Below are 12,238 nucleotides of genomic sequence, written 5' to 3' on the forward strand. Positions count from 1 at the left end.
TCGTTGCTGTCTCGAGGGTAAAACCTTTAGAGCTGTAACGCGTCCTTTTGTTCCCCGAACTACAACTCCCAGCATGCCTCGCCCTTCATATTGGTACTAGGTGTGGTTTCCCAGGATAGGTTAAAAAGACACATAAATGATGATGACGTGCCATAGAGGAAACAAACTGAATACGTTGTTTGAGCGCCTCGTTTGTAGAAGCCCCAGTGGCCTAATGGATAAGGCATTGGCCTCCTAAGCCAGGGATTGTGGGTTCGAGTCCCATCTGGGGTGACTAGCTTTTTTGCCTTTAAAACGCCTTTTTTGCTTTCCTAAACAAAGCGAAATATACTAACTTAATTTTACCTTTTAAAAATGGGAAATGTATGTGCAGTTTTCCTAGGTGTTGGGCTACAGTTTACGAGGATCAGCATACTCCATTTCCTTCCTCTGATCCCTACGTCCCGTAAGATTCCTGGGAAGTCGATACATTGAATTTTGATATCCCCTCTAGAAATCAAAAAGATTTTCTCAGCGTGTTCTATTTCAAATCGACACCAACTCCCGCCAAGCCCTCTTTCTCTCGAGACTCAGCGGGCAGCCAGCTAATGGCGTCTTAAATTACTCAGTAAGGAAAGGACCTCCTTTTACCTCGCCCGGCCTTTCTCAGGGTTTCTTAAGGATCTGGTTATTCAGTTACATTCGGCTTTTGTTTGCTTTTCTCTTAACTCCTTGGGGCGCCGCTCGGCGTTTGATTAATAAGGCCCAGCCGAGCAGGGAAGTGCGACTTTCCAGGGCTCCGCCATCGATAGGGGGAGCCAGCAGTCTGGGTCCGACCATTAAGCGGCTGGGCGGGGGGAGTTAGAGGGGCATCGGGCGCCTTGAGACACCAGGCTCGGAGGACGGGAAAATGGCGGCTTTAGGGTCCCCGGCGCGCACTTTACGAGGCCTTCTACGGGAGTTGCGCTACATGAACGCGGCCACTGGCCGACCTTATCGCGAGACCGCGGCCTATCGGTACCTCGTGAACTCTTTCCGTGCACATCGGGTACGGAAGCCTGTGTCCGGGGCTCCAGCGTCTCTTTCCCGGGAAGGGAGGGAGAGTCGGGTCTGGGGCGCCTGCGTTTCTGAGGCCAGCCCTTCCAACCACCTCTGGTTTGGGCCAGAGAAAACCAGGCCCTAGGTTCTGGTCTGTGGCCTAAGCGCCGGGACTAACCAAGGGCCTGCCGGAGAGCGAAGTCGCCGTAGGCTGGAGCCGTCCCGGAGGATTTCCTTGGCTGGTCTTTGCATGTGCAGAGGGGCAAGTCAGGCAAGGGGAATGGTGGGGGGAGAGAAAAAGGAGGTACTTGGTGGAGAGTGTGGGGTCACTAGCCACAGCACCTATCCAGCATTCCCCTCGCCCTTCCCCTAATAGAGCTATTCTGAGAACCAATTTGTGAGGCAGAAAAGAAAACTCTAATACGTGAGGAATACTGGGAGCTTCTTGACGAGCAGGAGCTGTGTGCGCCTTTTAGACCTTAACTAGAAACCGGTAGTGAGGTTGTACTGTCAGTTACAAGGTGAAATATGACCAGATACATTTTTCTTTCTGTAGCAGAAAGATATGAACATATGGGAAGCCATCTTTGGGATATTCCTTGTGAAATCCACACTTGCCATCTGCCTTAGGCAGGAGCCGGTGGAACGTAATTTCATTTTTCAAATGAGGCACCTGAGGCTACTGAGGCTCAGGGACAGTGACCTGAACAAGGACATGTATAGGAACAAGTAGAACCTAGGTTACCTGGTTCCCAAATAGGAGTCTTCCATTTAATTGCTGCCTTTGGAGTTGTGGATTGGGCTTGGAAAGAAGTTGCAGCCTATCTCAGAAATAGTAAATTGGAGAGTCAGCTTGGCCTTTAGGGAAGGAAACTTACTGTCCTTTGAGCAATGTGAGCAAAGGGAGAACCATCATCTTAACTGTTCAATTTCTGAGCCATGGAAGTTAGAATGCAAAATGTTAAGACTAAAATTCAACTAACTTTTTTTTTTTCTTGTGAGGAAGATGAGCCCTGAGCTAACATCTGCCAATCCTCCTCTTTTTTTGCTGAGGAAGACTGGCCCTGGGCTAACATCTGTGCCCATCTTCCTCCACTTTATATGGGACGCCGCCGCAGCATGGCTTGACAAGTGGTGCGTCGGTGCGTGCCTGGGGTTCCGGGCTGGCCCCTCAACTAACTTTTAAAAGAGCACAATGTTAAGGACTTCTATGAACTTGGCTTACAAATGACAAATAAGATGCACATGGGTCCTGTCTTAAGAGGCTTCTGGTCCAACCGAGCAGCCATACAAAGAAGCACTTAGAATAAATAAGTGCTAAGGGAGTAAACAACAGGAGGTCCTAGTATAAAGAAGGGGTAGGCTTTCAGGAGGACATTCATTAAACGAGGATTTGAAGGATAACTTGGAATTAGTAAGCAAATGGGCTTGGGGAAGATGAGGTCCAGATAAAAGAAGCTGCACTCCTGGAAGCCCAGTGGTGAGAAGAACTGACAGTTGAGAATGGTTAAAGCTTAGTGTGTGGTAGGTGAAGTGGAGAGATGTGGTAGGCAGGAACTTAAATTTTATTGTAAATGTCACGGGAGGTCATTCTTAGTTGTTTTTTTGTGTGTGTGTGTGTGTGAGGAAGACCAGCCCTGAGCTAACATCTGATGCCAACCGAACCTGCGAACCCTGGCCGCGGGAGACCGCACTTAACCGCTGCACCACAGGGCGGCCCCTCATTCTTAGATTTTTAAGAAGGTGACATGATTATAGTTGTACCTTACAAAGGCAACGTTGTTCCAATTCAGAGAGGCTTGATAATTGCTCTGAAATTTCTTGGAAATACATCTGAAATTCATGCTAAAAATTCCCAGAAACACCACTATGGAATGCATATGAGGATGTGGGGAATGGTTTCTATTTTCTGCTGGCTCAGAGCTAACTCAATAACCATCTATGCCCGTTTTCTCTATCCTTTCCCTAGGCTGACAGGAGTCAATTAGGGAGGAACCTCTCCTTTCTCCTTAGGGATAATACAGTTTTCTTTTTCATTTGATCTCTTTTGGTCTCTTGAGATTTATTTTATTTTATTATTTATTTATTTATATATTTTTTTGATGAAGATTGGTCCTGAGCTAACATCTGTTGCCAATCTTCCTGTTTTTTTTCCTTTTCTCCCCGAAGCCCCAGTAGATAGTTGTATGTCAAAGTCATACATCCTTCTGGTTGCTCTATGTGGGACGCTGCCTCAGCATGGCTTGATGAGTGGTGTGTAGGTCCACACTCAGGATTGGACCTGGCCAACCCTGGGCTGTGGATAACCACTAGCCAAGAGGCTGGCCCCTCTCTTGTGATTTATTTGCTCTGTATATTGCTGACCCTTCTCGCCTGACTCCTCATGACTCAGGCTCAGCTGAATCAAGATCAGTATTCTCCTCTGCTACACTAACATAGCATTCCTGTTTCAAATCCTGTCAATTTGGGCTATGTAATAGATATGGGAGTTACCCTTTGTTGATATTTGACATTGGTGTTAATCTCTCATAAATTTTTTTGTGTGTGTGTGAGGAAGATCAGCCCTGAGCTAACATCCATGCCAATCCTCCTCTTTTTGCTGAGGAAGACCGGCTCTGAGCTAACATCTATTGCCAGTCCTCCTCCTTTTTTTGCCCCAAAGCCCCAGTAGATAGTTGTATGTCATAGTTGCACATCCTTCTAGTTGCTGTATGTGGGATGCAGCCTCAGCATGGCCAGAGAAGCAGTGTATTGGTGCACGCCCAGGATCTGAACCCGGGCCGCCAGTAGCGGAGCACGCGCACTTAACCGCTAAGCCACGGGGCTGGCCCCTCTCTTAAATTTTTAATTATAAAACTTATATTGACTAAAGGAGGTGAATTCTATTTTTGAGCAGCTTATGAGTGCCATTTTCACATATGTGATCTGTAGATCACAGATCATAAACCATACATTCTAGTATTCAGATTCCAACCCTAGATATTCAAATAAAGAAAGGTCAGAGAAAGGGGTTATGTAGGCAGTGGTGCCCAGAGATTAATCCACAGTTGGACAGGGCCCCTTAAGTCATTTGAGGCTAGACATACATTTCTGTCTCACCTTTCCTGCCCTTTTCTCACAAGCTCAGAACACAAAACTAGTCAAGTAAAGGACAGTGTACTAACAATCTGGAAATTATGAAGAAAAAACAAGGTTTGGAGTCATTGGGGACTTCCAAATGGATACGGAGTTTCCAGTTACTTCAGGTCATCAGAATCTAGATTTTTCAGATGGATAAGTAAATTGAGAGTGAATATAAGTAATATGAATATATGCATATTACTTTTATATATAAACATTTTGTCACTGTTGAGGACAAAGCTATTATTTTTCAGACAAATTAAGTTTTTAATTTTCATTGAAAGGCATATGTCACATTAACCAAAGTCATAGAAACATAAAATAAGGCAGCCCTTCATTTGTTTGAAAAGGAGAAAGTTCTATATTATATTCCTTAGGTGACATCAGTGATTAGTGACCTGATTCTAGTCCCCATCTCTGCCATTAACCAACAACTGAGCTTCTCTGGGCTTCAGTTTCCTCATTTGTAGAATGAGGGAGTTGAAAGGAGATGACTTTTTCCAGTACTAAAATTTGAAGATGCTCAATGAAACTCCTCAGAGAAACTCCCTGTAAAATTCCTCTTCAGTTAACTGGAGGTCAGCTTTCCTAATCATCAGTAATTACAGAGTGCCTCCATCTATGTATTAAGTATACTCATATACATGTTTGTATTTCCTCTGTGCAACTTTCATTCTAGAGAATGCTTGTTTATTAAATCTTTTTCTGTGGCCTTGTATCTGTGGCTGGGCTGTTAATTGAGCATCTGACCTTGCTACTTCTCTAGGTCACCAGTGAGAAGTTGTGCAGAGCCCAACATGAGCTTCATTTCCAAGCTGCCACCTATCTTTGCCTCCTACGCAGCATCCGTGAACACGTGGCCCTTCATCAGGAATTTCATGGCAAGGGTGAGCGCTCAGTGGAGGAGTCGGCTGGCTTGGTGGGTCTCAAGTTGCCCCATCAGCCTGGAGGGAAGGGCTGGGAGCCATGAAAATGGAGAGACTCCTTGGATGCTGCCTTCATACAAGAATTTAATCATTTCTATCATATGTATTTATCATTAAATTTTTTTTTAAGTTTAGGATTTTTCTCTGTAATTTTGGTGACTGTTTCTTAGGGAGGTTTCATCCTTACTCTCGGTTAATTTACTGAACTTCCTACACTAGGCTGATTGATGTTTGTGATCTAATTCTAAAATACAAGCCTATTTTAAGGAATTCAAATGGTATAGACATATAAAATAAAAGCCATCTTTTTCCCTTGTCCCTCCCCTCGGCTATCTCCATTACCAGGTGGTAACTATTACTAACAGTGTGGTGTGCATCTTTCCAGATATTTCCTATGCATATACAAACATACAATTATACATAAGTACGTTTATTAAAAAATACACAAATATGATGTGTTAAGATCTTGGCCGGCAACAGATGGCACACTCAAATAGGGTTACTGAGGAGAGTTAATGAAGGGATATATAAAGATGTGGGCTGAGTTAAGGTCAACAAGATGGTGCAGCTCCTAGAAGATAGCACAGTGGGAGAGCTATAACCTCCGCAGGCCTGACTGAGTTGACCCTTAGGATAGGAACATGGCCACCACTCATCTGTAGGCCACAGGGAGGAAGTCCAGGGAGAGGGAGATGGATGAGCACACTGACCTCTCCTTCTGCCTTCTAATCTCCCTGTCAAATTGCTGTTCCTCTTGAATCCTCTATCAGGGTGAAGGGCTCCACCATGCAGATGGCTGGCCAAGTAAACTTGGGCTTCCTTCTTTATTCCTCTCTCTCTTCATCTCCACATCCAATCAGTCAGCAATTTCTGCTGCTGCACTGGCTCTAACATCCTTTTCCCCTCTCTATCTTCACTGCCTCTCTTCTAGTTCAAGCACTGATAATCTTTTAGCTGAACTGTTCAACTAGTCTCCTAAATGGTCCCCTTGCTTCTAACATCTTCAATTCCTCAAGTAAAAATTATTCTCTTTCTGTAAACTACCAGCAGTTCTTTATATGTGCCTCTTTGTGGTATATGCCAGTTTTTTATAGGCATGTCTTACAACCTCTTTTTCCCTGGACTGCAAGCTCCTTAAGAATAAGGACCATGTCTCATTCATCTTTGTAGTTTCCAAATTATCTTCCACAGTGACTTACTTAGAGCATTATTCAATCAGTGTTTTGAATGCATGCCTCAGTTCTACTCCCTACAAGGAGTACAATCTGAACAGAACTATTCATAAAGCATTTTAAAACACCATCTCTTTCCTCTAAGATATTAACATTAAAATAATAGTATTAAGAGGTCAAACAAGTATTTATTCGATTAAACAGATCAAAAAAATAAAAATGTTTAACATACTTTTTTCTCCCCCTGTTTTATTTCATGGGCATGGGTATATTATTAATATTATCTGAAGATGTTTTACTTCGGGGCCAGCCCTGTGGCTTGGTGGTTAAGTGCGCACGCTGTGATGCTGGCGGCCCGGGTTCGGATCCTGGGTGCGCATCGAGGCACCACTTCTCTGTCCATCCTGGGGCCGAGTCCCACATACAGCAACTAGAAGGGTGTGCAGCAGTGACATACAACTATCTACTGGGGCTTTGGGGGCAAAAAATAAAATAAATAAAATCTTTAAAAAAAAAAAAAGATGTTTTACTTCGGTAAGAGGAAGAAAGCAAAAGGATTAAGATAGGTTGATGTTTTGATTTCCTTTGTTGTTACAATATTGTATATACAATAAATAACATTTTTAAAGAAAGAGATTTGAGGCAGAGTTGCCTAACAGAGTAAGAAATATTTGTTGTGGGTTTGAGTCATACAGACCTAGTTTTTAATCCCACCTTTACAGTTTACCAGCTGTGTGATCATGGGCAGGTTAGTTAACCTGAGCTTCTGTCCTCTTCCGTAAAATGGGGATGCCAACAAGGTGGTTATAATTAGTAAGAATAATGTTTACATTGGGGGCCGGCCTGTGGTGTAGTGGTTAAGTGCTCATGCTCCGCTGCTGGCGGCCTGGGTTCGGATCCCAGGCGCACACTGATGTACTGCTTGTCGGGCCATGCTGTGGCAGTGTCCCATATAAAGTGGAGGAAGATAGGCACAGATGTTAGCCCAGCGTCAGTCTTCCTCAGCAAAAAAGAGGAGGATTGGCATGGATGTTAGCTCAGGGCTGATCTTCCTCACACATACAAAAAATAATAATAATAACGTTTACATAAAATACTTGCACAGTACATAATGAGTGCCTGACAAAAAGAAAATCTTATTGTTTTCATCTTTTTACTATACTGTCATTCATCATGAACCCTTCTCTAAGCCCTACTGCCACCAATCTTCTAAAGTATAGATAAGTTATTTCTTATGGCTTAAATAATTTGCTTAGGCCATTTCTGTTCATATATATTCAAACCTGTAAGTCTTATTAATGGTTTTACCATAAAAAATTAGCTGAACTCAATGTTAGAAATAGAAGGAATTGATTCTGGAACACAAACGATAAACTTTCTATACTGGGAAGGTCTCAGAACTAGGGAATCCTGAGGTTTGGGCACCGTGTTAACTGACTAGTTTTCAATGTGGTACGTGCTTTATCACATTTCTTCATTTGCTGTGTCTTTTACCCTCTCCTTTAACTTCAACTGCTTCCTTTCACTGAATTCTATTAGCATTTAAATTTATGCTCAAGGCTCTTCCATCTCAAAACAAATACTTGGCCTCTGACTCAAGTGCCTTTTCAGCTACTACTTTTTCTTGTTCTTATTCACAAGTTGAATGAATGTATTCAATGAACTGAATGAATTATATTCATTTTCTACACTTTTTAATCTTATAAAATAAGTTGTATTGAGGTATAATTTACATATAATAAATATGCCCATTGTAAGTTTACAGGTCAATGAATAATGACAAATGCACCTGTGTAATAACCACCCCAATAAAGCTATAGAACATTTCCATCGCCTCAAAAAGTTCTCTTGTGCTCTTTTGTAGTCAATCCCCCTTCTCCACATCTGGCAACCACTGACCTGCTTGCTGTCACAGTAGATTAGTTTAGCCTGTTCAAGTATTTCATCCAAATGCAGTCATATAGTATGTATTCTTTTGAGTTGGTTTCTTTTGCTCAGCATGCTGATTTTGAGATTAATAATCCATATTGTTGTGTGTATCCACTTTCTGCATTTTTCACTGCCCATTCATGCTCGATCCACTGCAGTTTAGTTTCTGCCCCTCCACTCTACCAGAACTGCCTTGCAAGCTTATAAATGACCCTCAGGTCACTAAACCCAGCAGGCCATTCCTTATCATGCTTGATCCCTAGGGAGCCTTTGACAGTATTTACCATTCCTTCCTTCCTTTCAGCCTTGGCTTTTTTTTTTTTTTTTTTTGTGAGGAAGATCAGCCCTGAGCCAACATCCATGACAATCCTCCTCTTTTTGCTGAGGAAGACCGGCTCTGAGCTAACATCTATTGCCAATCCTCCTCGTTTTCCCCAAAGCCCCAGTAAATAGTTGTATGTCATAGTTACACTTCCTTCTACTTGCTGTATGTGGGACGCCGCCTCAGCATGGCTGAAGAAACGGTGCGTTGGTGCGCGCCCAGGATCCGAACCTGGGCCGCCAGTAGCGGAGCGCGCGCACTTAACCGCTAAGCCACGGGGCTGGCCCCTCCCCTTGGCTTTGATGATACCACATTCTTCTGTTTTCTTCTCTCACTCTAGCCATTTGTCTTCAGTTTCCTCTTCTGCATATCCCCTATATGTTGGTGTTCCTCGAGTTCAGACACAGGTCCTTACCTCACACCCTACATGCTTTCCCTGGGTGATCCCCTCTACTTCCCAGGCTTCAGTTATCATCAACAGGCTAACTCCAGTCCAGACCCTCCTGCCAAGCTATAGACAGCACCACTTAGATGACTCAAAGGCATCTCAAATTCAGTGCCTCCAAAGTGGAACCTCATCATCTTCCCCTATAAATCTCCTCTCTGTTATTCTCATCAGTTTATTGACAGTTTCATTCAGTCACTCAAGTCAGAAATCTGAGTTATTCTTGACTGCTTCCTCTCTTTCATATCCTCAGTTAAATAATCACTAAATTAATTAGATTCTACCTCCTAAGAATCTCTATTGCCACTATCCTAGTCCAGACCTCTTATCTCTTGCATCCCTTTCCTGAAACACTGCCCTCCCTAATTGGTCTCTTTAACTCCAAATTGCTCCCTTCAATCAATCCATTCTCCACTGATCTTGTCACTCTCCAGCTTACAATCCTTCAAAGTTAAACTTGAACAATGGCCTCCAGGATCTGGCCCTTGCCAAATCTCTTCAGCCTCATCTCAACTCTCCTTATACTTGCGAGTCCAGCAGTACCAAAATTCAGTTCTAGGAGCCATGGTCTTTTTTTGACATTTTGATGTTCTTTATGTATGGAAAGCTCTTTCCCCTAATCATTTTCCCCTTCCCTAGCTAATTCCTATTAATTCTTCAGATCTCAGGCTAAATTTCACTTTCTCTCCTTTCTTCCTTCAACAAGCGTTTTTGAATGCCTACTATGTGTTCAACATTGGCTTAGGTATCATTATCTTTTCACTCTTAAAAAAGTGAAAGTGGGAGCTGGCCCGGTGGCGTAGTGGTTAAGTTTGCACACTCTACTCCAGTGGTCCAGGGTTCACAGGTTCTAATCCTGGGTGTCAACTGACGCACTGCTCATCAAGCCATGCTGTGGCGGCATCCCACATACAAAATAGGGGAAGACGGGCACAGATGTTAGCTCAGGGCCAATCTTCCTCACCAAAAAAAAAAGTGAAAGTGTCTTTTTTCAAGCAACATGGTTTATATATGCTTATTGCTTTTAATTCCTCTGTCTTTAACAGACCAATCAACTAGCTCTCTCTGTTCAGGTTTGGCTCTTGCTATTTCTTCTACATAGACTTTAGATGTTTATGCATTTTGACTAGAACTGTTTCTGGCTATAAGGTATTGAGTTATTAGCACTCTGCTTGTCCCTTGTCTGGGTCCCTTGTTAGGGATGCAAATATGAACATGATAAGAACGAAAGGTTCATATACCAGGATTATGTGAGAAGAAAAGAAATCTGTTTTGTTTTAAACTAAAGGTAGGCTAATCCAAGGCACATTCTATTTGTAAGGTAAGTTTTTAATTCACTCAACTAGGATATATATAATTTATATTGAATTTGAATTTGTAAATTTACATTAAAATTAACAGTAACCATGTTTATAAAATTTGATAGTAGGTGTGTACTGATGCCCCAAGAATAATTGCAATATTCAATTTTACTATATAGCCTTTAATTATTTACTATATTTAGTTTATAACTTACAATAAAATGAAGAGTTCTCTGCTTGGATGGCTAGCAAAAAGTAGGTTACTTCTACCTATTCTAACTTTTATTTTTATTTATTTTTGTGTGTGTGTGTGTGTGTGAGGAAGATTAGCCCTGAGCTAACATGTATTGCCAATTTTCCTCTTTTTGCTGAGGGAGATTGGCCCTGGGCTAAGATCTGTGCCCATCTTCCTCTACTTTATATGTGGGACCCCTGCTACAGTGTGGCTTGATGAGTGGTGTGTTGCTCCTCGCCTGGGATCTGAACCTGCGAACCCCGGGCTACCAAAGCAGAGCACATGAACTTAACCACTACGTCAGCCGGCCGGCCCCTATTCTAATTTTTAGTTATCTAGTTTCTACATGTATAGATTAACCCTACTCTTATATAAGTTCCTGTTTCCTTATGAGACCTTGTTCCTGAAGAGGAATGGATATCATTGCTAGAAGGTACACATAGACATATTCACAGAGGTTTTTGCTTTTGTTTTTTTTCAGATGATAAGATTAATACATAGCTACTAAAATTTTAAAATTAAAAAAATTTTCTTTTTTTTTTTTGGTGAGGAAGATTGTCCCTGAGCTAACATTTGTGTCCATCTTCCTCTATTTTGTATATGGGATGCCGCCACAGCATGGCTTGATGAGCGGTGTGTAGGTCCGTGCCCAGGATCTGAACCCATGAATCCTGAGCCACCAAAGTGGAGCGTGTGAACTTAACCACTAGACCACTGGGCTGGCCCCTAAGAAATTTTTCAAACAGAAGAGAACAAACTTCCAATTCTGTTAATGATAGTCTAGGTAATTTAGATTAACCCTTCTGTTGAAGACAACTAAAAAAAGAGGATGAAATATTTTTTAAAATTCTTAAAATCAGTAAAGAGCTATTAAGATAGGGAAATACTGAATCAAATCTTAGGAGAAGACAAGAAGCAAGAAAAGTAAGTGTTGGGGCTGGCCCAGTAGCACAAGTGGTTAAGTGCGCACGCTCTGCCGTGGTGGCCCGGGGTTCCCCGGTTCGGATCCTGGGCACACACCGACGCACTGCTTGTCGAGCCATGCTGTGGCGGCGTCCCATATAAAGTGGAGGAAGATGGGCACGGATGGTAGCCCAGGGTCCGTCTTCCTCAGCAAAAAGAGGAGGATTGGCAGATGTTAGCTCAGGGCTGATCTTCCTCACAAAAAAAAGAAAAGAAAAGAAAAGTAAGTGTAGCACACAAAGGCACATTTTTGGCTTTAGGGCATTCGCCAATTTAGTAGCAATAGCTTCAGTATTGCAACTGAGCTGCACTTTTGGTGAGCTTGTAGGGCTGGGGAGGCAACAGGCAAAGTCCAGGGCCCACCAAGGTAGGCACTATAATAAACCACACCTACTTTTTAAATTTTTTTTTGAGGAAGATTCACCCTGAGCTAACATCTGTTGCCAATCTTCCTCTTTTTTTGCTTGAGGAAGATTAGCCCTGAGCTAAGATCTGTGCCTGTCTTCCTCTATTTTGTATGTGGGACACTGCCACAGCATGGCCGGTGAGTGGAGTAGGTCAGCGCCTGAGATCTGAACCCGTGAACCCAGGCCACCAAAGAGGAGCATGTGGAACGTCAACCATTCAGCCATGGAGCCAGGCCCATACCACACCTACTTTAAACCAGAACTCTGAAGTTCACCCTCAAGGGTGAACTGGAAGTGAAAAAGTCCTTGCCAGGCTTTCAGCCCAGATTTTTGTCATTTTGGTGGTCCAAAAAAATTGAGGCCTTGAACCTGTATTATGGTGGTCCTTGACTAGTAATGTC

The 12,238-nt window shown here is 42.8% G+C and overlaps 1 protein-coding gene and 1 non-coding gene across 2 annotated transcripts in view; both read left to right on the forward strand.

Moving 5' to 3' along the window:
- The first annotated feature begins 200 nt into the window (after positions 1 to 200).
- TRNAR-CCU (transfer RNA arginine (anticodon CCU)) lies at positions 201 to 273 on the forward strand. Its single transcript has one exon. It is a non-coding gene; the product is annotated as a tRNA-Arg (tRNA).
- A 584-nt stretch (positions 274 to 857) lies between these two features.
- LUC7L2 (LUC7 like 2, pre-mRNA splicing factor) overlaps positions 858 to 12,238 on the forward strand; it is a 77,547-nt gene continuing 66,166 nt past the window's right edge. Inside the window, exons 1-2 of the mRNA XM_087431638.1 lie at positions 858 to 1,027; positions 4,904 to 5,024. Coding sequence (XP_087287764.1) covers positions 890 to 1,027; positions 4,904 to 5,024 — 259 coding nt within the window. The 5' untranslated portion in view covers positions 858 to 889. The remainder of the gene's footprint in view (positions 1,028 to 4,903; positions 5,025 to 12,238) is intronic.

The sequence above is a fragment of the Ceratotherium simum genome, chromosome 1 (assembly GCF_057802395.1).
Source record: "Ceratotherium simum simum isolate JZ-2026a chromosome 1, ASM5780239v1, whole genome shotgun sequence".
Classification (NCBI taxonomy): Eukaryota; Metazoa; Chordata; class Mammalia; order Perissodactyla; family Rhinocerotidae; genus Ceratotherium; species Ceratotherium simum.